This window comes from Xiphias gladius, chromosome 17 (assembly GCF_016859285.1).
Source record: "Xiphias gladius isolate SHS-SW01 ecotype Sanya breed wild chromosome 17, ASM1685928v1, whole genome shotgun sequence".
NCBI classification, from domain to species: domain Eukaryota; kingdom Metazoa; phylum Chordata; class Actinopteri; order Istiophoriformes; family Xiphiidae; genus Xiphias; species Xiphias gladius.
The window spans coordinates 16,405,639-16,430,749 of record NC_053416.1 but is presented as its reverse complement, the minus strand read 5'-3'; the positions used below and the strand labels follow the sequence as shown (position 1 = coordinate 16,430,749).

At 41.2% G+C, this 25,111-nt stretch overlaps 2 protein-coding genes across 2 annotated transcripts; both read left to right on the top strand.

Annotated features, from left to right (window-relative positions):
- Positions 1 to 1,296: 1,296 nt before the first annotated feature.
- map7d2a (MAP7 domain containing 2a) lies at positions 1,297 to 13,691 on the top strand. Its single transcript, XM_040151066.1, has 18 exons — positions 1,297 to 1,485; positions 3,443 to 3,535; positions 4,003 to 4,089; positions 4,196 to 4,273; positions 4,722 to 4,885; positions 5,172 to 5,268; positions 5,947 to 6,229; positions 7,567 to 7,597; positions 7,703 to 7,831; positions 7,960 to 8,075; positions 8,217 to 8,608; positions 8,722 to 8,845; positions 8,947 to 9,127; positions 9,324 to 9,428; positions 9,567 to 9,617; positions 9,838 to 9,860; positions 10,685 to 11,386; positions 11,591 to 13,691. The coding sequence occupies exons 1-18, from the start codon at positions 1,449 to 1,451 to the stop codon at positions 11,847 to 11,849; spliced, it is 2,952 nt and encodes a 983-aa protein (XP_040007000.1). The 5' UTR covers positions 1,297 to 1,448; the 3' UTR covers positions 11,850 to 13,691.
- A 1,614-nt stretch (positions 13,692 to 15,305) lies between these two features.
- On the top strand, positions 15,306 to 24,581 carry si:ch211-114c12.2 (uncharacterized protein LOC336578 homolog). Its single transcript, XM_040150325.1, has 10 exons — positions 15,306 to 15,428; positions 17,153 to 17,214; positions 17,400 to 18,089; positions 18,442 to 19,080; positions 22,150 to 22,265; positions 22,442 to 22,553; positions 22,675 to 22,747; positions 23,412 to 23,483; positions 23,588 to 23,737; positions 24,013 to 24,581. Exons 2-9 carry the CDS (start codon positions 17,174 to 17,176, stop codon positions 23,726 to 23,728), a joined length of 1,884 nt encoding a protein of 627 aa, XP_040006259.1. The 5' UTR covers positions 15,306 to 15,428; positions 17,153 to 17,173; the 3' UTR covers positions 23,729 to 23,737; positions 24,013 to 24,581.
- Positions 24,582 to 25,111: the final 530 nt, after the last annotated feature.

Below are 25,111 nucleotides of genomic sequence, written 5' to 3'. Positions count from 1 at the left end.
TACTGAAAAATGCATTCACTTCAAAATCAAAATGTTTCATGTATAAAACTCACAAAAGTAGGAAAACTCATGAAGTATTAAGGTGATAGAACAATGTGATTATGTTTTTTGAACTGTTAAAGTGGTCACCACAGTTGTGTTAACCAGTTGTTCAAAATTCTGCCAAAACTGGTGCAACTGAATGTGAATATGCCCAGATGTAACAGGAGCTACATCATGTTCTCCACCCCTGCATTATTTTGAGGGGCCGTTTGTCAAGTTTAGTTTTAACGATTTGATAAACCTGGATTTCACCACAGGAGTACAGGTTGGTTTTTGTAACTGTAGAAAAAATACAGTTAAGATGCCATGTTGAGCACGTTACTTGATGGGCACTTAAAGATAATGCAGCTTTGACTCAGAGTTGGACCGATGGGGAGGATATTGAGGCCCATTGCTAGGCCTCATTTTAGTCCCAGGGCCAAATAGTTGGTTAATCCAGCCATTAGCACCGTAAAGGCTTTTACCACGATCCGATACTGTACTTTTGACAGCCGACATCCAAAATCTGACCCTATCTAAATGCTATGGGTACATGTCTATAGCCGTGATAGCAGAAACCGGGGCCTGGCAGTGTTTAGATCTGTGTGGACATCACTAACCCTAACCTTCATCTCTAAGTATTTGTTCAAATCGTGAGTCATGTTTTCCCTTCATGGCTCTCCCAGAAAATGCAAAATAGCAACTGTACTTTTGATGCAATGTTCGCCAGCCAGACCTGGAGAGAGTACCAACACCCCAAATTTGACCGGTTTACTGCCCCGGCCCCTGATCATGATATGTGATGCAGCAGATTATTAATGGATATCCTCTTGTGTATTAAATAAACTAAATTTAGGACACGCTTGGCCTATCAGGGCGCAAATGGTTTTCGGGATGTAGCCCAGTGGTTTGCGCTGGTTCTGCTGCTCTCTTTCTGATTTTCATTGCATTGCATCCAAAGTTGGCCAAATTTGCTTTGGGGTTGGTTGAGCTGTGCGTAGAGAGGAAATCGCCTCCATCTACCGATAGTGTGTTGATGGCCTGTGCATCGGGGCGGGCTTACGCTGCGACGCACGGTGGAGCCGGTCGGTAGTAAACTCGATTTGTCTGCGCACCATCATCTCCGCTTCAGTCCCAGCGGCATCTCTCTCCTCCATCCGCACACACACACACACACACACACGCACACACACAAAAACTCTCCTGGCCTGCCCCTCATCTACAGCCTTCATAATGACCTTCAGACCGTGTAGCTGAATGGTGTCTGGTTGTTTTTGTGCGCTGCGGCTGCGCTTGTTGCTGCTGCTGCTGCTGCTGCTGCGGCTGCGGGGAGAGACGGGTACCTGTGCTGCATCGCCACCACTGCAGAGTGTTTTGGGGGAGAGCACGTCCCCGCATCTGGGTGTAGCCCGCTTGTGACTGCTACCATGGCGAAAACAGTCACATCATCCGGTGCAATAACAGGTAAGGCCGATGTAACGCCAGTTGGGCTGCTATCATCATGCCATCGGGATCTGCGTTGTTGTGTTTGCTCCGCGGTTTAGAGCAGACTCGTGAATGACGCAACTGACATTTCCCCTGCTTTGTGTGCACGATGCTGGCTGTGCAGTGATGATCCGGATTCACTTTTTTTGTTTTTGTTTTGTTTACTCGCTCAACAAAACGGTGCAGGTTGTTTCCGCTGGACGCTGGTCTACAGGCTTTGAGGTGCGGGGCCAGAAATACAGAGGGACCCTTTATTCCCTATAAGATAAAACCACATCACTATGCCAAATGTTTTTTGTTTTTGTTTTTTTATCACGGGAGAAAGTGAGAAAAACAGAACTGGGGTCCTCTGTCATTGTGTGATCAACATTTTCTCACACGTAGATATCAGACAACAGATTTAAAGGGGTCATTTCAAAGCAAAATCAAAATGTGTGTTGCCGTTTTTCCCCCCCTTTTTTTTTTGGCGATGACGCGACTCAGTCGAATAAAAGGGTTGAAATGGGAGGCGAGAGAGAGACAGGATTGATGCCTATAACACAGGACAGAGCCATGGATTACATTGCATAATTCTAAAGTCATCAAACCGTCGTTTGGTGACTTTGTGGGTTGAAGACTTGGAGGTATTTCCTCTGTAGAGTAGGAAGAAGATTAATCTTCTACTTCGTTATTTTGTTTTCATCCCCCACGCCCTGAAAGAAGAGAAAGCAAATCAAATGTGATACAATTGTATGAGTGAATCTAGACTTGCCCCTGTCACACTAGTTCACGGCTTCATTGAGAAAGTACTGGAAAAGAAGCAAGGACTGCTGAATACCTTATGTTGGAAATCTAAAAAAAAATTTAAAAAAAAAGTCAGTCTTTACTTTACTTGCATCTCTGTGTACACATATTTTTTATTTCTGAAAAGTAAGGGCGTGGGCAGCTCTACTTTAAGATATAGAAATAAAACATAGTATGTGCTGCATTCCCCTCAAAGCCTTAAAAGCTGATCCAGCCCGGATCATTGGAGGTAGACTACCCATGTGGCCACTGGAAAGATCAATGAAATGTGTTATCATGGAAAATGATGACTGTTACAAGTTAAGTATGATGAATGAGCACAGTCATATATTTAGTGACATTTGAGCGTAAAAGTCTAGGTCAAAGTGAGCAAAGTGAAATACAGCAGCAGCAGCCCCCCTGACTGCCAAACCACATTTAAGTCGGAGTCAGGGTTGTCTGCCAGGTTTCAGTACACAGTAAATGCCCATGCTGAAAAGACAGTAATTCATTCGATCAAGTAAAGCGACTGACTTTGTGTTGGCAGTTCAGCTCACAGTGCACAGACTGATTCAGTGAATTTGTGGGATTAAACTCTTAACTCTGTACTTTTTAACTGTACATGACGGTAAAAAAGAGGCTCTTTCCAGTGTCAAGATGTAGATGTAGTTATTTGGGAACCTTTGTCATCTCTCAACATCCTTTTTACATTTAGTTTTTTTAAATATTTATTTATTTATTTTGTTTATTTCAACTTTTATACTGATACAACACATTCATTTGACTATATCCGCTTAATATTACTATATTACATTAAAAGGGTTCAAATTCTGAATATTCAATCCAGTTTAGATGTCTCTTTTGTCTCTTTACGAGAGATTTATTACAGTTTATGAGTTAATGTCTGATGTGTTGTTCCCTCCCTCACAAAAAACATCTTTCACACACACACACACACACACACACACACACACACACACACACACACACACACACACACACACACACACACACACAATTATGTATATAATTTCTGCTGGTTTCGGCTGTATATCAGCAAAGTTCTCCATTCACACCATTTACAACCCTTGTGATTTATGATATTGATGTGACAATAGGAGGTTTTGGTTGAGATCAATACTCTGCGTATTCTTTCATTTGTTTTGTGTGCTAGGTGAAAAGATGGCACCACCATCCATCACTCTGCTTCCTGATAAGAGATCCCTGACACACAGTCACAGCTCTCCGGTCCGAACTGGAAAAACTAGTGAGTAATCCTCTCTGGCTTCTGTCACATAATTCACACTTTCCTTCCAAGCGGTTCCATCTGGATGAAAATCACTTACTACACAATGATTAGGATTATTTCACAGTTACTAGAGAATCATTATAGACTGCATCATATGAGTCTGTGGGCCTATACATATTAGGAAAATGTGTTTCAGAGCAACCAAAAAAAGTTCAGCAACGATAACTAAAAGCGGCATTCAGCATATGTTGAGTGACTGTCACGTCAAGGGCAGTCTCCACCCCTGTCTCGCATATTGCTGCAGTTTGCCCTTGGCATGGGGATACTTGGCATTTTTCGACACAAAGCACTCAATGCAGAGGTGAAGAATTGTTTCCCCCTAGTGATAACAAAGAGACCCTGCAGCTCAGCACTGTGGCGCTGATGTCATGCCTCTTGAGACAGACCTGGATGTGCTCTCTCTCCTTCTGTCATGGTGATTCCAGCTCTATCAAACACAGAGAAGAAGCCACAAATAAATGGACACGCATCCCCTTCACACACAGCAGCTAACATCAGTAACACCCATGCAGGTAAACAAAGTGAGTCTCACTGTTTGCTTTTGTTGAGCTGCCTTTTTTATTTTGGTGCATTGCCACTGCCTTTTTTTTTTTTTTGACATCTTTATTCATTTTTCAGGTGTGGAGGGTTATATGAAGACAGACGACAGGATGCGATTAGCCAAAGAGAGACGTGAGGAGAGGGAGAGAAGCCTGGGTAGGTCATGTCCTGGTTTTGTCTGGCACAAGTGGAACTAAAGAGGCTGATTTTATGAACTGAGAAGCTCTGAAATGCCCGTAGGTTTCTGTTCCTGTGCACTTTCCCTGCAAAGTTTTTTTTGTCTGTACAGTTTCATTGGTTACGGAGGGGCTTTTGCTAACTAACACAGGATTCATTTTGAGTTCACAGCGTTCCTGATATGATGAGTGTTGTCACTTCAGAGAATGTGACAGTAACATAGAATAGTCGCCAAAAGTAGGTCTCACACTCACAGTTAATCCTCTTGCTCCTGCATTTGCCTCATGGTGACAAGGATTTCTATTATCAGGATTTTAGTCTTGAATGTGGACTGTCAAAATCAAATTCACTGTAACACACGCAGGTTCAAAATTGCAATCTCAAATGATAATGTCATAATGTCAAACATTTGTCTCGTCTCTTTCAGCGGCCAGGGAGCAGCTGATCAGGGAGAAGGAGCGGAGAGCTCGGCTGCAGTACGAACGCACAGTGGAGGAACGCTGGAGGCGGCTAGAGGAGCAAAGGCAGAAAGAGGAGCTCCGCAGAGCTGCAGTGGAGGAGAAGAGGAGGCAGCAGCTCGAGGAGGAGAGGGTCAGCTGATTCAAATGTTGTGGTCTGTGTGTGCAAGACTGCAGTGATCTGTGCTGACATATAGACATATAGATTTTATGAAGTTTATCTGTTTAAATATAAAAGGGTTACGTGAATTTTCTTGAGTGTTAAATATTACATTAGTAAACAAAGTCTGCACACACTTAAAATCCTATATTAAAGCCTCAAAATACATTAAAAAATCATGTTGGACTGTGACATAATATGTCATACTGGTGAAGGGACAGTGTTCAAATAAAAGTTGACTCTGCTGTGCTGCCTTCAGGAGCGCTTGGAGGCCCTGATGAAACGCTCTCTTGAGCGAAGCCTTCAGCTGGAGCAGAGGAACAAACGCTGGAGCAGGGGCTGCCCCCAAGGAGCAGGTAAGGACAGAGCTTATAGATGCAGACAGAGATTGTTTTGGAAACATGGAAGGAAGAAGAGTTATAAATAAACGTGAAAGACCTGAAACAGCGGGAAAATGGAAATGGAAGTGTTTTTTTTTTTCTTTTTCTTCTGCTGTATTTCTGTGACATACCATTACAGAAAGAGTGAGAGAGTGTGTGTGTGTGTGTGTGTGTGTGTGTGTGTGTGTGTGTGTGTGTGTGTGTGTGTGTGTGAGAGTGTGTGAAAGAGAGCCTTTCCTTTGGCCTCATTATTGCTGACGGCCTGGCAGCTGAAGTACGCATGAGCAGAAGTGTGTTCCTGGTTCCCCACAGAGACAGGATGGAGTTACATATCTGTGCTGGTGTCTATGTAGAACTAAGCTACATGTTATAAAAGTTTGTGGATGATTGATATAATTGAAATGTTAAAACAACACAGCGCATTCCTGTCAGCCACAGTGTATTTTTTGATACCACCACTGTTGGCACTGTTGGAAAATTTACACATTCTTAATCTGATGAAAAAAAAAAAAAAAAGTCTGGTTACAGTGTATCGCGACATCCCTGCTGGTATGTTAACTCCCATCCAGGTCTCTACAGCTGGATGAGGAACTGCTCAGATAAACTGTTCATAATGCTCTGTCTGCTCTGCTCTGCTCCGCCTGCTGCCTATAGGTGACAGTGAGAATGCCCCAATCCCTTTCTCTGCTGCCTCCGCCTTTTCCCATGGCATTGCCTCCCCCCTTCCTGCTGTCAGCGAATCTGGTAAAGTTAAGCCCACCCTTGACCTCCCAAATGTATCTCCCCCCTGTTCATCCAAAAGTTACCATGTCTGTGTTGTTTTGCCTTTCGGCGGGCTGAAACTTCAACTTAAACCAGAGGCAAATGCGTTCTCTTCCTGTGATGCATGCATGTTAGGCTGCTCTATTGTTGGACTTTTAAAGGTCCTCTTTATACTGTACACCTGCACGTAATCTGTATATATTGCAGGCTTAATTTTGTTTGCTGTGTTCGTGCTCTACTGCAATGGAAATTGTCTTTGAGTTATCTTTGAGAAAGCACTTTGCACATTGTGATTATACTGACATATCTCCCAACATTTTCCCTAAAATACCAGTCTTAATATGATCTAACTTATTTTTCAGACAAAACCGAACCAAAACCTTTCCATTGTCATAATGATCTGGCAGGACTTTCATTCTCTCCTCTCTTGTAGAGGCAAACTCTGCAGTACGACTTCATGTGGACCACCAGCATCATCTATTTCATAGACTGAGTCTTGTTGGCAGAAACACATTTACCTCCATTAAACAAACTGCCCTCAGCCCAGTAGTCCTATGTGTCATGTTTGTTTCTTTCAGTATGTACAACTCTTTGTTAAATTTCCCCCAGAGGTCAACCCTCAGGATTAGTTGCCTCAGATTAGTAACCTCTTACAAGCAGGCAATGTAATTAGAAACAGGCTAAAGGACACTGGATAAAATGACTTGAAAATCTCAATCATCTCCAGCACAAGGGGTATTATTTTCACAGTTTGAAGACGTGTAAGGAGTAGCTGTTTCACTTTTGTTTTTGATAACCTGGGATTAGAGTTTCAAAATGAAAGCAGCTAAGTGGGGCTGACTCCAGGGCCCTGTTGCATACGGTTTTTGGAGATTAATCGCAAATGACCTAGAATAGAAATGTGTGCACTAAAATAGATGCTGAGACAGTCATCCCACTGAGATGGCTGCACTCTTTAGAGATTACTCTTTATAGATGGTGACAGATGGATGAGAAGTTACAAGAAAACCGCTTCTAGTGTTGTACGATGCCTTCCATATTTACGGACTTTGATTTTGTGATTGTGAGTCTGCACGAGGTCTGTTTGTGTTTTCATTTGCTGTCATTGTTTTGGATGTGGCACGGTGAGAAACGTTGGGGATTGGGTTTGGGATTATTGTTCACATTCACCTTGCTGGCATGTGTGTGCCTGCATCATGCTGCATAATAGTATACAAGCTCAGGGATTCATTTCTAAAAATGACCAACTGTGGCATTAGCACAGGCCATTATGTCTGACTGCTGATTGAATCAGTCATACTGACAGTTGAAAGACAAATACGTGTTCAGTAACCTGACCAGTCAGGCCAAATCTAATTAAGGGAAATCGATGACTTCTTTTTTTGCCAGAATCACAATCACTCAGAATCACTCATTGAAAACATGGATGCGAATGTCCCAAATATATTTATACCGGAAATCTAAGATTGTGGCTTAAAATGCAATAGACCCTCATATTAATTTATTTTGCAGCATCATCTCTGCCAGCTGCAAAAATGAGTCTGTAAGCTTCAGTTGAATGCAACACACACTGTCCAGGCAACCACCCCTGGCTACTGTATTAATATCCCTCTGTCACTTGTTATTCACCACCATTTGATTTGATAAGCATCATGTCTGTCATCATGCAGCGCCCTGCAGTCCTCACAGGTCACCTTTGTGCGGCTCGCTGAACCCTCCAGATCACAACAGAGCGGGACTTCGGGGAGGCTCTCAGTCCACTCCCAATACCCCCAAGGTCAGTCCTCGCGCATATCGTGTGCTGTACCTTGACATACAAAGATAACGCCTGAGAGAATCAAACATTAATGGATACAAGCTGAAAGATCTTATTGCTTAAATGACTCACTAGAACACTGCTTACAGAAAGAGCGGCTGCGCAGAGACAGAAGAACTGCATCACCAAGTTGCGAGTCACCTGCGAGAAGATCCGAATCCCCTGCTAGTATCACCAGGCACTTGGCTTCTCCTACCACCTCCAAGTAAGAATATTTGTTTGATGGTGATTTGAAGGATGGGCAGATGTGACTGTCAGCTCAGACCATTACAATGTTTGCACACCACTATTTTCTTTCCTTTCGTGAAACTTAATTCTTAAACCAACGATCTCAATCTGTGTGCAGGCTGGCATCTAAGATCCGGGCCCAGTCTCCTAGCAATGCACATCAGTACCATTACTCCCCTCCAAGACATCGTCCAAACATGTCAAGTGATGACAGGAGAGCAGAAGAGAAGAAGGTGGAAAAACACAGTGAACAATCCAAAGCTGAAACCGCAGTGAAAAAGAATACCGACATTAACAGCATGAGTCCATCTACACAATCTGAGAAGAATGTGGTCAACGCTGAAATTGCTAAAACAAGATCATCTGAGGGTGAAACTTCTGATAAGCACCTCAAAGGGGACACATCTGAAAAAAAACAATCTCCTGACAGAAAGGACCACGTGTCTCCCAAAGTGGATTCCTCAGAGAAGAAGACACAGAGCAACATTCAGGATGAAGACAAGGAAAAAGGTGATGACAGTAGAGTATTTGTTACCTAACTCAGCATTCAGTTTTAATACATCTGGATGATTCTTACACCAGTCTTTCTTTTCGTGACATGAATCTGCCATGCACGTAAACAGGGAAGGCGGCAGCTGGCACAACAAATGCAGAGGAGGCTACCAGGTTGCTGGCAGAGCGTAGGCGTCAGGCTCGAGTTCAAAAAGAACTAGAGGAGAAAAAACAGGAACAAGAGGAAGAAAAAAGGTGAGTTCACTGACTAAATAATGAATTAAAGACAGCATTATATAGAGCAGGAGATTCATCTGTTTAAATCTGTATAACGAGTGTATGGACCTGCCAATCAGACTAATGGAACAGCAGCTAAGGAAGCAACTCGCACAGGAGCAGCAACAGCAAGAGGTGAAGGCTCAACAAGCAAAGGAAAAGGGGCAAATTGCGGAAGATCCTCATAGGCTGAAACAAAAACAAGACAAAAAAAAGAAGGAGGAGCAGGAGAAGGAGCTACACACCCAGATGGACAAAGAGGTTAGAGGTCATTATAGGGCACCAGGCACCTTATAATGAGGCCAAGTGGGTTTTATGCCCTAATGCCGTATGTATTGGATTTAGAATTTTGGTGGATTCTTGTGAATTTCAGGTGAATTTTTGGCAAATTCTGTAAAGTAAGTTCTGTCTTACAGTTTCTACAACATACAAATAGATTTCATCATGATCTTAATAGAGAGAAAAAGCCAAAGTCCAGGCTCAAGAGGATGCAGAGCGTCAGCGGCAAGACAGAGAACTGCAGACACAACAAGAAGAGGAGGAGAGGCAACTAAGAAAAAAGGTTATTTTAAACAGAAAAAAACCCTCAGAAAGGACAGTCCAAGCACTCACTGCATGCTGACTCCATTTTGCACATAAAATATTTTAAACCCTGACATTCTGGAAAGTTCACACAGTAATTAAATGTTGATTTTTGCAGAGAATTGAGGAGATCATGAAGAGAACTAGGAAGGGTGAAGCTGACTTGAAGGTACTGTAAGAGACACACTCTGTTCTCGTACAGTAGACCTGCTGCCTCTAAGCACCTGCTGATTATGTCATCCAGATCTGTTTTTTCAACTTAAACTTATTAAAACTTTGACTTTCTGTTGTTAGTATCTTTATTAAATTCTATTGTTGGTGATACTTTGGTTTTGTGTCCTGATTACCTCAAACGTTGACTTGATCGTCTCTGTTCTGCATTGGGTCAGAAGGAGGAACAGGTGGAGACAAAGTCCGTCTCACCAGCAGGTTAGTATATTATTCAGTCACCCTGCGAATACCTGAGTTTGCTTGCTGCTTGTGCTCACCACAACCCTCGCTGTATGCCTTGCACCTGTAAAAATGCGAACAAGGCATGTGTGGTTTGTGATCTGAATCATTTATTAGTTTATTTTGAGCATGCGCGGCAGATATCTCAAATTTTTTGAGTTGGCTTGTGTGAAATCTCAATAGGGACCAGATGCCAATATTTTTCCAGCTTTTTTTAGAATGGTCTTGTTATGTAAAAATTCTGATGCTTTGGCTATTCAGAAGAATGAACAGCATTGGTCCTTGTCTACATCAGCTTAAGTTGGCCAAGCAAAATTGTGCATTGTTATATTGTTTGTGCTTTGGGCTGTGCAAAAACCATTTGGTGGGTGTTATACAATATTTTCTGGAATATGGAGCAGCAGCTAATGACTATACTCTTGGTGCTGATAGGGCACCTTTTACTGTAGAGCAGTACCGTGGGAGCTGGCTGTAAAATTAGCTGCTCTTGAAAATGCCCTTGGAAGAATTATTCAGTGCTCTCTCGAGCCCTGTAGAGTGTGAGCTAACACCCTATTTGAACTGTCCTGTGTTGATACCCTACTCATTTGGGTTTTACAGTTGAGCCAATGTCAATATTTAGTGTCAGCTTGTCCTGTAATACTGTTAATGTGTGACAACTGCTGCCACTGTCAGTAGGAACAGACTGGAGATGAGTCCTAATTTTGGACAAATAGTTTATAGTTAATGGTTTCCTCCATAATGAATTTCAGTTCATTTTAACTGGATAGTCCAAATAAAGTGAAGCCCATTGTGCCCACTTTTTTTATTCTCCACAGGGGATGTAAAGACTGTTCAAACTAATGTTCAGGTCAATGAACAAGCATCCAAAAGTGTTGAGTTTCAGGTTAAAGAGCTGGTCACAGTCCAGGTCAACACGAGGGAATGTGCCGTGGCAAAGAAAGAAGCAGCAGCAGCAGCACAGATGGACAATCAGAAGAGTGTGCTAGTTAAAAACAACACTCATCAAGTGACACCAACACAAAGTGTTCTCCAAGAGAGACCGGACACCAAACAAACCAGTGAAGAGCCTGTCAGCCAGCGTAACAAAGAAAGCAAAGCCTGTGTTCTCAAGCAACAGGGCAGAGAGGTGGAAATGAATGTAAACAAGCAGCACAAAGCAAATGTTAAAGCCACAGACCAAATAATTAAAGAGCCAACAAAGCCGAAAGCAGATAGCAAAGCCAGCCAGAAGGAGGGCGGTTTGATGAATGGAGCGGTGAAGGCTAAAGGAAGTACCTTGATGAGTAGCCATCTAACTGCTGGGGGAAGCAAACAACAAAGCCTGCATGGGTCAAGAGCTGAGGGAAAGGCTAAAGGAGGCTCTCAGATGGAGGCTATTACACCCTCAGTCACACCCACCCCGCCAATCATCAAGCTGGAGCCACTAGATGTGAAAGGGACGAAAGGGACTGGGTCGTGTGATGAGGTGCAGTCCATGGAGGTCAGGTGAGTCATCAGGTAACCCTTTATTATTAAAATATGGACTGGGAAAAGTTAATCTGATGAGCTCGTTTTGAAAAATATTAGTGGTACTGTATGATTTTAACACATTACACACTGCGTCATCGAGTACAAATTGAATGATTTTCAGGGCCAAATTAAAGGACCTGGATATTATAAATAATTGTTGTTTGTATTGTGATATTTCAGCCCAGCTTCAAAGGAAGAACTGGTTTCAATCCCAGAGTTCTCACCAGTCAACGAAATCCAGCACAGTGGCATGAGTAACACCCGAGCTCTTGAAGATCTGATGGACCTGACAGGCAGTGTCACCTACCCCAAACTGTCTTCTGAAGGCAACATAGGCGACTGCAACAAGAACCTCATTGAGGGTGTTGTTAGTCCCATGTCAGACTCAAAGCTCATTGGGATGTCGCCTTCATCCTCAAATAAACTCAGCATCCAGTAGTCCAATAATCTCCCTCTTTCTCCTCCTCTCTCGCTTGCCTTCTCTCTCTCTTCCCTGACCACACACACATACACTACTGTATGTGCCCCTGTGCAACCACATTTATGGGAATAGAGCCATAGAGATCGACTTAAAAAAACAAAACAAAAAAAAAACTGTAAACCACCGCTTGCAAAACATCTCCTATAGTCACATAGCAACTGACCATTGAAATTATGTGTCAAAGATTTTGTTTAATCAGTTCAGTTGTTGTTATGAGGACAAGTGTGTGCAAGATGAGCACATGGGAAAGAGAGTCAGGGCGAAGAAATGTGCCTGGATATGTGAAAGAATGACAAAAAAACAACTATCAGGGTTTTGATTATAGACATATAGAAAACACACTATTGCTAACGTACAGGAGCTTGGTAGGAATCATTAGTTTTCCCTGCACAGATCCCTCACAGCCCTCCCTGGGTCCCAGTTCAGTCCCATTACTGGAGTAACAAAGCCTGCTCAGAGCATCGATGGCTGCATTTGTTCCTCTGCCTTTCCACGTGCCCTCTTACGCCTGTAAACCTAATTCAGTGTGTTGCTGGGAAAGACGTGACCATTTCATTTTCATGACACCCTAATTTCTTAACACTGCACAAATACTCTTTCCAGGTAATGTTATTCATGCATGTACTGATGACTGATTTAGCTGGAATTTAATGGATTTAAAGCGAGGTCTGATTTTAGGATTGTTAATTAATGTTTTCTTCTCTTGGCAATGACTTAATTCCCTTTATTCCTTTTTATCTTTAACCGGGACTTTCTAACTGCACGTGAGTGAGAAAGTCCAAAGCTGTAAACTTGAATGTTATTGCACATTTAAAAAAATCATGGTGTCAACACAAATGATGGCACACTACTACATGTTTGTTGCAGACTAAAGCAAATCGCTAACTTGGACTTTTTGTGCAAATATACAGTAACTGCTTTCATAAAAATTTGTTTGACTGGCAAGACGCCCCTTTTTTCAGTGCTGCCATTGATTAAATGGAGCTCGAATGACAAAAATGCTGACAGCTCAGCTACTTCATGTCATTTAAATTGTTTTCTGTGGGTGTGCTAGGGGATGCATTAATCTATCAGACATACAGTAACATCCATAGATTCCAATCAATAGATATCTGGCTATTGATTTGTAGGACTGAAGTGCACTGGGGCAGTAAGTAAGTCTGCCCTGTAGCTACAAAGATGCTGTTTGCTGTCACAGTTGTTCTCCGTCCATCACGTTGTGGTCTGTGGTCCTGTTCAGGAATAATCTCCTTTAACTTGTTGAGCGATTCATAAAATTACTAATAATTGCAATTTTCTGTGTCATATCTAAATGTCATTTCAGTAGAGATGCCTTATGAGGGACTGATCGGTTGCTTTATTTTTGGGCTGAAACATTGTCTGCTGGCTGTGTATGTTTCTCCTTTCTGTTTGGCCACTGGGATTGTTGTGCGTGACCTGTCATCCTTGAACCTTGGTTTGAAACGCATCATTTCCTCCAGGATTCAAGGCTTTCTGAATTGTCTTAAGCAAAGTACCAATATAGTAACACACAGTATTTGAAAATTAGGATTTGCTGTATATTTTGTAAATTCAAACAGCTGTTCCACATTGACTAAAAGTGCAAAGGGGTACTGATCTTCAGGAAAGGCTAATGAGTACAAAGAAATGATATATGCAACCACTTCAAAAAATATTCAAGTCTGCTCATACCTATATTTCAAAACAGTCTCTCACAGCCCGCTTAACCCTTTAAGTTATGTAATTTCTGTAGACATTGTGCATGGTTAGCATGGTCATAATAATATTATCTGAACCAATAAAATGTAAAACTGGGAATTCCGTTTTTTTGTTTGTTTGTCAATGTGCATACTGAGATAAGTAATTAAATGTACAGAGGAAGAAAGAAATCAGTCTAAGATTTAGGTTTAGACACTCAATTGCCAGTTCATCAGGTGCTCCTAGCCAAAGCCAATGCAGTCTGAAAAAACTGCCCTGCTGTCCTGCAAATTCGTCTTGTATGTCGGAGAGTTGGCGGTTCTCTTAAGCACTGAACCCTTGGTGTGATGAATCTGTTTTAATTCATGCCACATGGAGAGAAGGAAACAACGGCAATGCTGGTTGTTCTCAGACAAGACTGTCACAGTGCCTCCTATTATACATTCATGTAAACAGGATGCAGGGAACACTTCATGCTGAATTAGTCAAACAGTCAAACAATAGAGAAAACTGGTTCATACTGGTTACATACATACCCATACGTTACTGTTTTATATACTGTTTTGTTTGCCTCGTGACTTCCTTTGTGCAGAAAAAAAACACCTAGGAAATTTTCTCTGGCTCTCATATTCACTGACCAAGCAGTAACAGTAACTTTCCATTGAAGTAACATATACAACATAAGCAATAAGACATCAGTACACAATTTATCATAATTAATATGTTAATTTCCCACCCTGCAAGTCCCACAGTTCATAATGTTGTTGAAACCTTTTTAAGGAGATGTTGATTCAACTTTATGACATTTTGGCAGCAGTAGTTTTGGGTACTGTTGAATCATATTAATTACACTGAGAGGGGTTTCTTTTATATGTCTACCCTCACTGGTATAAATATAGAGGGCTAAATATTAAAAACAGCTCTACATCCCTAAAAATGACTTGGAAGTTAAATACACTCCCAAAACAGTTTCAACAGAAACTGAACATCATAACCTTCATGAAGTCAGTGGTGGAAAGTAATTAAATGTATTTACTCAAGTACTGTACTTAGTATTGTTTTGAGGTACTTTACTTGAGTAATTCCAATTTATGCTACTTTATAATTCTGCTCCACTATATTCTGGAGGCAAATATCATATTTTTTCTCTATTAATAATAAAAAAATATAATCAACAAATAAATTATGATGTATCATAATAGATTAAACTACCCAGCAGTATAAAAAGTAGTTCAAGTTAGCCTCAACTCTACCGGCTGCCACATTAAAGTGATATGTATATTAATGCATCAACAATTATAATACAATAATATAATATATATTATTATAAAATAGGCCATTATACATAATAAGCGGGTATATTCTGATGCTAATACTTTTGTACTTAAGTAAATTGTTGAATGCAGGACTTGTACTTGTAACAGAGTATTTCTGAACCACTTCTACTTCAACAATAAATCTGAGCGCTTCCTCCACCACTGCATGAAGGTAGGATTTATTGCAGGACTTTTGTATTAGACTGGGTAAGTTATAGCCGGGTGTACCTAATGAACTGAGTGAAGAGGAAAAGAAAAGGCAGACTGTACGTTGGACCTCCAGCATTCTTCTTACACATGTAGTTCACACTCCGGGTCAGTAGGTGGCGCCTCAGTCTGGCTGTTAAACACAGCGAGTCGAGAGCGGTGCGACGAGGAAGAGCACGGACCAGAGGGTGGCGGTAATGCGCCAACAAACGGGATGACAACCGCAGTAAAACAATAAGAAGAGGAAGAAAACGACGAGGAAGAGCAGCTGAGCTGTGTCGCACGTAGTTTTCATTTAATCGACGGTTAGTCTTTGGTAAGTAGTTAGCGAAATTATTGAGTTACACTTACTTGTAGATAACGTTGACCTTTCCTTATTTATTTTGTCCAAGTTGTAGCTAAGATATTGCAACAGCCTCACGATGCCATTGTCTGAGAGCAGCGTTAAAAACTAGCGAAATACCCAGGCTAGCTAGCTTAGCAGTAAGATAAGGTTGTTAGCGTTCACTCGACCTGCATTTCCACATTTGCGTTGCTAAATATAAACAAAGTCGAAAAAATAAGGCACTGTGTGTTTCTAAAATAGTCACTACTTCAGTGTAGGATTTGGTGTCCGCACAAAGAGAATATATTGAATGAGTCGTGTTATTTTCTCAGCCAGCTGCCACTCGCTCACACCAAAAATGGAGGCACGATCAGCCTGATCCTTCACCAGGCTTTAAGGATCAGGGCCGTAGCTGTGGCAGCTGCAACCCTAGAAATATAACTAACCTAAAGATGTTTTCCCCTCGAAAACCCTTGTGTTTGGTCATAAGTGTGATTTTGTTGTCTGGTTTACTTAAATATGCTACATAAAAATTAACGTACGGATTACCGTATGTGGTCGCGTCTGAAAACCTCAGGGAAAAATGGGACAAAACCGTCAAAATTGCGCCAGCGTATGGAAATGTGTTTTTGTATATTACATTTAGTTCTTTCTACGGTGGATTTCTAGCCATCTCAACTCCTCAGATATTGTCAGTATAACATATGTAAAGATAGAAAATTAATGTATTCTGATATAATGAGTAGTATCCGTTTTATGTGGTAATTTTGCAATTTTGATGTAAGATTTGCACAATACTGAGGACAGCAACACTCCCGTTTTGGTGTTTGTTGCTACAACAGCAAGTGCAAATTGACGTTTGTCCTAAACAGCCTTGAAGACTTTTATAGTAATCATTAAAACATTTGAGAGAAGGCAGCTGCAATACAGTGTCAGCTGTAAATATAGTCTGAGACGCAATTGATTGGATTAGGACTGAGCGAACTTTTATCTGATTAATAGTTTACATATTGCTGTGGTTTGGTTTTAGCAAAATTAAGCCCTACCTTTTAAAAATATTTACCCTTTGCACCATTCCTTTTGAAATGTTGGGATTTGCTCATTTGATTTACTCACAATTTTTAATTCAGCTTTGATACTATTATTAATTTATAATCTACACATTACAATGTTTAATATATTATTTTGCCAAGCATTTTAATTTGATTTTTAATTGATTTAATTTGATTTTTTTTTTTTTTTTTTTTCCAGCACCATTTTAGCATTATGTGTTGAAAATTAGTATTTTTAAAATGTTAATTTAAATGATATGAGAGCTTTTGCATGTTTTATCCCATCTATTGTAAGTAACATGTACTTTGTGTATATGTTGACCATTTCCAAAGTATACCATAGTTTTTGTGATTTATGACTACATTTCTAAAGGCATTGAAAGTGTTATTAATGTTTAAGTAACTTTTTTTTAACCGACTATCCAGCTTATCTAAAATATGAGTGAGATAAAGAGAACAAGAAAATAGAAGTAGAATAAAAGAAACTTAACTGAAATCCATGCCTAGCTTTACTTGGTACTTATTTTGATGGTGTTACTTAGACTGTTTAGAGCTTGTTTCAGCTACGGAGTCAGGGCAGGTCAAAGATTGTGCTTAGCTTTAGGAATCTACTATTGTTGCTTAGGGCTTTCAAACTCAGTATGGCTTCTTTTTTGTCCATAGATTATTCACTCACTTCCAAAGATGGTCCGACCACATTTTGGACCCCCCCGCTTAAAGCCCAGGTAATGTCTTTTCATTATGTCAAGTTGCACCCGATACATTGGTGTTATGTTCATGATTGTTAAATCTTTTGTTGTGTAATAGTGATTTAAGATTGATGCTGGCCCTTGTATTTGAAAAATTATGGTATTTTAAAGTGGCATTATGTATTGTAATCTACCTATTTCTGTTTTTCTTGTCTTATCAGACCATACGGAGATGGTCATGGCATTGGGCCGAGTGAAGGGAATTTCAACCCCAACTCCAAAGGTCGAAGAGATGCCCCAGGCTACCCAGTAAAGGCCCCCTTTAACTGGAGAGAATCCAGAGGTAGAGGACGACCCCCTGTTGTCAAGAGAGCTCCCCTGATGGGAGATCAAAGGGAGCCACGTTTCAATCACTGGAGGTCCCCGAATCAGGATTCCTTTCAATTATACTCCCCCAAAATGGAACCACACCATAGCCAGAGGAGGCCTTCTCCATCTAGGCCAAACCGCTCCCCCCATGGCCAGCATCAGTCATCCTCTCGCAGTCCTGCACATGGATCCCCAGGCCAAAGGGGCCCACCTTTCCATGGCCACCATTCAGGTCACAGGTCACCCTCCCCAAGACATTTTCGTAGTCACCCAGCTGATAGGAGGCCAGGCTCTACACAATCCTATCAGGGGTCTTTCAGGGGCCCCAAAAGACAGTCAGGGTCTCCCCATCAGGAGCAGCGGAGTCGAGATCCTCGTGGAAGTTACAGTCCCAGAGAAAGGCCCTATGAGCACTCAGGTCACGGCATGAAGCGCTGGAACGAGGCTGGAGCGTTCTCTCATCCACACAATGGAGAACACAGGCCCTCTGGGTCACATAGGAGCCCCAGAGAGATGCATGAGAGAGGCTCATGTCCAGAGAGGTACAGGAGTGAAGCAACAATCCCAGCTGGGTAAAATAATTAAAGCGGAGGCCTGAAGCTGGCCCAGTCCTCCCAATCACAGGGGTCGTAATGATTACCTCTACTCTGGCCAAACCCATAGTTATTAGAGGGGATTAATGGGGGTCTGATGTAAATGTGGTTTCACCTGCCATTGAGAGGAGATTTACATCTGTAATTACTCTTTGAAAATTTACTTCTCCTACCTGTTTCATTCTGTCATGGCATTATGAAGGGGCTGCATTAAGATAAAAGTTAAAAGTTCCGCCTCCCACTTAACATGGCCATGGAGCTATCATTGTAATGATTTCTCTATTGTTTGATGGATATGCAGGTGGTCATCTGAGCAAGACTCCAGGCGGCAGCGTGGTCCGGTGGAGAGGCAGGGCAGCAGATCCCACAGTAGAGAGAGGGCACAAGATGTCCCTCACCTGCCCCCTTTCAGATCCCCCTCATGGAAAGGAGGTCCATCACAGTCATCATCCTACCACAGGAGTCCTCAGGAGAGACAAGTGGCAGGACCCCGCAAGAGGAGGGTATCAGACATCAGCATGCCCTCAGATCCTGGACTGGAGCATGGCAATCCAAAGCACCCCAGGAGAGAGAGACCTCAGCTGCTCAGTATTCCCAGGCCATTTGGTGGTAAACCTATGTCTCTTAGGGATAAAAGTTACCTAGTTAAGAGCAGACAAATCAGAGCAGAATCTCTCATGAGGCTCAGAATACCTCCATCGGTGAAACCCAGGCCTCGTCTGGGCGACTCCATGACCTCACGGGGAAATATCAGCTCTGTTCTTGCTATCAGGAAGAAACGTTTCCAGTCAAATCCAATTCCTCTGAAAAAGCTGGAACCAAGAAGGGAAAAACCACAGCAGTCTCCCCCCAGAGAAGATGGCAATGGCAGCAAGTCTTCAAGAGACTCTGACACAGGCAAAGAACAGGTGGAATCTCGTCGGTCCTTGAACACACACAGGTACGGTATTTTCCTTCTAGCACTGTTCGCAGGGGCTTGATGATGATGATGATGATTAGGAGGTCAAGAAAGAATGTCTCAGTGTGAAGGGGGTGCCGTCTGTGGAAAATGGAGATGTCGTGATGGGCTAATTGTGCAACACTGATTCAGTTGATGAAAAGCTACAAAAGTTCTCAAATGCCTCCCTGTCTGCGTCATGCCTATGTTTCAAAATATCCTCCTATCAAGTGGGCTGAAGAAAAAGTGCTAAGTTACGCAGCATATGAATAAAGCCAACCATTTTTAAAACCCTGACAAAAATGTTTAATGCCCATGATGAGGAGAGTGGAAAAATTAGTTGATCGGTGCTGTTTAAGGATTCCTCAGTTTGTCAGCATTGAGTGTCTTAAGAAAGAAAGAAGTGCTCTTCAGCATGTTGTGAAGACCCCTTCATCCTCGATAGAAAACAAAAGCAAACTGAAGCTGAAGTCACAACATTTAGTGTAAAGCACGAAAGAAGACTGCACTTAACATGACCTAATCTGAAATTGCCATGCCGTCCCTTTTTAAATTATTGACAACGTGTCAGCTATACATGGACCTTGGGAAAAGAGATGCATCAAATGGATGTCCAGCGTTGAATGGCGATTGCTCAAGGCACTAACTAAAACATGGGATAGCAAAGTTACAAGTCAAGTGGCATGTTTGATCAAGAAATTTCCAAAAACAAAGTTATTCAAAACTCTGACACTTTGTTTTACTTTAAATCTAACCACAACAGAATCAAGGTGGATGATGGTGATTATTGCTGACAACAGAGACAGCGAAAGCCATAAAACAATCAAGAGGATTTTCTGTTCCTGGACATTACTAGCCACCATAAGAGTTAGAAGACAACCTGCACCTGCATTTATTTTCGCTGATAAATTAACTGATACATAACTCATATTCAGAGATTGAAATTCCTGACTCAGTTGTTTATGCACATAAAATTTCCAATAATGAAAGTTCTAAAGTGGTTGTTAGAATTTTAACGACATAAAAAAACAGTTAAAACCCAAGAAAGAATTCCACAAAGAATTGATCTTTTTTTGACTGATAGAGCACGTCAGTCACTGTATTCAGGAATTTTTATCATCAAACATTCAGCAGATGCATAGCCACGTGTACAGGTGTGTAAACGACTCGGAGTAATGCCCACTTCATGTGTTACGCAGAAGTGGAAGTTGGAAGTGGAAATCATATTCTTGCTATCTGCAAAATGAATTAATTTTGCCAGAAGGATTGGCTTATACACCTGAAATGTGAAGCCTTGTGGATGGTGCTGCATCTTTCCTGTTCAGACTGAGTAGAACGAAGAGGAGCTGAAATACTACTACTTGCACTTCATACAGTTCATCTAAGTACTGGAGTTGTCTGCTAATTTGCAGTCATAAAAACATTTTAAAGAAGCTCTCCTACAGCTCCCATACTTTCAGATGTGCACCAAGTATTAACCATGTCCAAGGTGGAGAATTACCTTGAAGCACTTTGATGAAAAACACCTGGGATGGTTAGGTCAACTTTTGCAGGAGTCAAACCAGTGACCATTGAGCTACTAGATCGCCAGCTCTGTGTTTTAATCATTTCAACAATACCTGCAGTGAAATGGGCCTTGATGTGCCATGTCAGACAGCTGGAAAAGGATGATATATGAAGTAGCTGAGAACTCAACAGAAGATCAAACTCTAAAAAGGACAAAACACAAGTGGAGAAACAAAACAGGCCTAAGGGAACGGATTTACAATAGATGAGAACAAGATGAAAGGAGAGCGTGCAAGTGGCCAGAACTCCAACTTGATGCTGCATGGGGACAAGCGAGATCAGCCTGGTCTTTGCAGCCTTACCATACCACCTTGTTATATTCTTATCAGTGTGAAAGCATTTGGCTTGGACCCACAGGTCAGCATGTGCTGTGGTCAGTTCCTGTGTCTAATCTGACGTGTGACCTAAATGTAATGTCAGAGGTGTGCATCCTCAGCCTGAGGGAAATCAGAATATTCACTAGCTGCTCTAATCTCTAATCCAAACCTGTGAATGTCATCCGGCAAAGACAGTGCCTAGTGTGATGGACAGAAGATGTCCTCAATCAATACTTGGCACTTTATACCACTATAACTTAAAACTACTACATGAAGAGGAAAGGAGAGCACTGCTCTAGCTCCTTGACTATATTCTTACTGCAGAACCAATCAGATGATCATCCTTGTTAAATTCCTGCCTTTTCCCAAATCATGCCCAATGCCCAAAATTTTAAGGAGAGTAGAAGATCTGAAGGAATAAAAGTCTCGCTTGAAGGCACTGCAAAGCCTTTAGAAAGTAGCCTTGCAACCTGGACTTGTCTGTGGGCAGACAAACACTGGATCATCTCTTAAAACCACTGCCCAGCTTTTGAGAAGAAGCTGACATAATCGCCAGCCTGGACGTCTTCAGCCATTCACCTCAGAACTATAGACAATCTCCGTTTCCTCTCTGATGTACATGTTATGAACCCCTTTGAATAAGGAGAATGATTGAAGACGACTTAAGGAACAACTAAGAATGACCTGATGATAAAACCCTCTGAACTTCAGTCTGACAGTGAAAACAAGGGCATCGTCGTCCTGTGCTTCTGAGAGACTGAGGATAGAAGATGTGATGAAGTGATCTAGACCGATATCTTAAAGTCCTCCAAGATTTACCCGCTCTAGCAATCACTGAGTAAATGAAGAGAGCTCAGATTGATTCAGGGTACAAAAATAGGAGTAAAGGAGCATGGACATTCCATGGTTTTTGTAAGTACCCATGTGTGATGCCTGGCTTTATGATCATTTATCTGCCTGCAAAACAGTGCTGTTCATTACTGGTTAAAATTGCATATCTTCTAAGAGCTGACAGGTTGATTTTATTTTTTACTTGCAGTCTGTTTCTTTAACAGTGATAACTTGAATGACATGGTGTTAATGTATCCAGGACACATTTAAGATGTTATATACACTGACATAAGCCTGAAATGTTTCTGGGATAGGAATGCTGATGTCCTTAACCCTGCCTCTGTGACACACTTCACAGATCTTCTCCCATAGAGAAACGTGATCTTGTTGTTTTGTCCCACTGGCCACCCGGGCCAAGCTCCTCTTCCAAGGGTGGCTCACCTCAAAAAGATCGCGGCCCAAAGTCAAAGACTGGTAAGTTGTTTTTGTGATCTTGTGTATTGTAACAACAAAAGGTCTTTGTCTGTTGTGCAATTGCTTTTCGATATCTCATCAACTTACATGCCTTTCTTGCTCTTAAGGTTTAAAGTTTTTATTTTTTATTTTTTAATCTTCAGCTGCAGGGTTTGTTATCCCCCTATTCTGTTTAGAACGCAGTTCAGATGCAGACGCCTCGCCAAACAGCCGACTCTCAAAGATGAATGATTCCAGGTCATTGCCTGAAGACAGAAAACGGGGACATTTGGATAAGAGGATGTTCCGGTACATTTCTTAGAATTATTCCATAGTTTGAAACAAAGTTCTTGTTCATTAGGAAGTCAAGTGTTTGCCATATGTAAATGCAAGCTTTATGCAAAGAGTGACCTGTTTTTGATGTTCTCAGGCCATTTAATATGATGCAGGACAGCAACAGATCTGGGAGGCCCTTCAGGAAACCAGGACCAGGACCCATGCAGGTGAGTGAAACAGTTATTGTATTGGAGTGTGCTGAGCTCGTGCCCCACTATGTGATAAATCACTGAAGAATGACGGCGGTAAATGTGCACTGGTCACAAGCCAAACTTAGATATTTTAAAATTGAATGCTATATCACAACTTTGAAATGTTTTATTTTATTCAAATGTTTTCTAAAAGCAGGTGTAAAAAATAAAAGAAGACGGCGTCAGAGTTTGCAGCTAAAACATATAAAAGTATTCTAAATTCAACCCAAGTCAGACTTTTATAGAGAGTAATTATCCTCCCTGCTCACTCACAGCAGCAGATGTGTTACCTGAGTGTGATTTTTCACCCTGCCCATTCAGACCAGGGTTGGAGCAGGAGAGGGCCACGGTGCACTTTATGTTGTTTTATCTTTACATCCGTAAATGCCGAAGCTTTCTGGTGTATTACTTTATATTAATGTAAGAAATATAATATTCATCTGCTTATTGTGATCAATTTGACCCAGACATACGTGATCACTATGAGGTTCCCGCTATGTAATGTTCAGCAATGTGATCACTGGTCGATGATATGATTAAACATTTACATCTGCACTGTTTCTTTCATTTTAAATGTTTGAGGAATAAAGAAAGATAATCGCCTTCTGTATGTATTAAGCTTTTACTGTTGTTTTTACAGAGACCGAAGTTCCCTGGTGGTCCAAGACGGACAGGTCCTGAACTGTCTGGAAATGTAAGACGACCACTTATGGTATGCATACCCTCTTCAGATATCACTTGCTTCCTCTAGGAAATGTTAAATGGCTCTCTTAAAAACCAATATGTGAATTTATTTTATTTTTATTTTTTTATAAGGAGAGCTTAGTGCCACGTCCCTTCCCAAATCAGAGGCCAGTGTTCAGAAAAAGTCACAGTATCATGTCTAAATACCGCAACATGAGAGTGATGCGTCAGCGTGCGCCGTACAACCGAGGACCCAACCAACAACGCTGGTGATAACCTCCGGTAAGAAATTGTGCTTTGTGGCTGTGACGGCGCAGTGAGGCAATCTCAACTGACCGTGTACCACGAGTAGTGTCTTCCTCAAATGGTGTCGTCCATCCTCAGGTCATCAGTAGGCCTATTCAGTACATAGTATCAGTCAGCTGTGTGACTGCATTTATCATTTAATCACTGTAAAGAAATCTTGATTTATCATGACAAAGCAATCTGTAATTTACATATCATGATGTTCAAGAAATGATGTATTCACAGGAATTTTTTTCTTAATCTCATCACAGGTCCCACATTCTGCAGACATGACACTGGAAAACGTGGAAAAATCTCAAGATCTTTTCTGCTGGGTGGACTGCACAAACTCTTCTCTCACTACAATCCCAACCTGCCTGTATATAATGGAAGTGTTGTTGCTTACTTCTGTTCTCTGGTACAAGTGTTTTGTTCGCATATTTGAAGTACTGCAGTACTTTGTTTTAGAATGTTTGTAACATATGCCATTATATTACACTGTTCTGCTTATTTCTGGTGTATTTTGATTTGGGAATTGCTGCTTGTGAGCTTGGCAGTCTTCATTTTACTTAGTCTTAGCTTTTTTTGTTTGTTTGTTTGTTTGTTTACCAGCAACGATCCACTTCAGGTTTGTTAAGTCCAAGAAATGTTTACTTTAACATCTCCCTTTATTGTTTGGAAAGACTTATCACATGAGATGTCTTATTTGATTAATCATAGGGTGTTCTGATTAGAAACCTTAGCTTGTTGACTGACACCTAGCTACTACTTGTAAAACTTGTATAATCACGTTCAGTTTATTGTTTGAGATTTGAAGTAAAATTGGATTTAACAAGCTCTATTTGAAAGTTGTCTTTGTTTTGATTGTAGATTCAGAAAGAGGACAGAATCAATTAATTGGTAGTCCTATGTTTTTAAGAAACAGGAACTTATAATTCGTTTTTTAGCCTTTTGTTGCCTGTCCATGTATTTGTTTGTTTGTTTGTTTGTTTTTTATGTCCTAAAATTGTGATACACATTTAATTTTTAAAAACGGCAGTCACTTATATGCTTTATTCCCTAAAGAGAATCTGTCTCCACACAGTTTGACTACTTTATTGATTTAGTGGATTAAGTACCGTTCAGTATAATTACATAACAACTGATTTCAGGTTGTTGCAGAATTTCCAGTGCTCTTTGTACTCCAGCAATTTGGTATTGCTCGTCCGTAAAGTTGGGGAAATCAAAAGAGATTGTTTTTAAAAAAAAAAAAAAAAAGTGGTCAAAATTGAATCAGCAGAGGCTGAGATATCCTGGCTTTTAGTCCCTCGTATCCCTTATATATCCAGAAATTTCCCATGTTGCAGTTCAATAATGTATTTCATTAGACCC

What these genes read in the sequence shown, in the direction of transcription:
- map7d2a (XM_040151066.1), top strand. Translation starts at nt 1,449, where the DNA reads ATGGCGAAAACAGTCACATCATCCGGTGCAATAACAG. An exon ending in ATCATCCGGTGCAATAACAG is followed by an intron (nt 1,486 to 3,442) that starts GTAAGGCCGATG and finishes TTTGTGTGCTAG; the next exon opens with GTGAAAAGATGGCACCACCA. An exon ending in GTGCAGTCCATGGAGGTCAG is followed by an intron (nt 11,387 to 11,590) that starts GTGAGTCATCAG and finishes GTGATATTTCAG; the next exon opens with CCCAGCTTCAAAGGAAGAAC.
- si:ch211-114c12.2 (XM_040150325.1), top strand. Translation starts at nt 17,174, where the DNA reads ATGGTCCGACCACATTTTGGACCCCCCCGCTTAAAGCCCAG. An exon ending in CCCCCCCGCTTAAAGCCCAG is followed by an intron (nt 17,215 to 17,399) that starts GTAATGTCTTTT and finishes TTGTCTTATCAG; the next exon opens with ACCATACGGAGATGGTCATG. An exon ending in CGGCCCAAAGTCAAAGACTG is followed by an intron (nt 22,266 to 22,441) that starts GTAAGTTGTTTT and finishes TATTCTGTTTAG; the next exon opens with AACGCAGTTCAGATGCAGAC.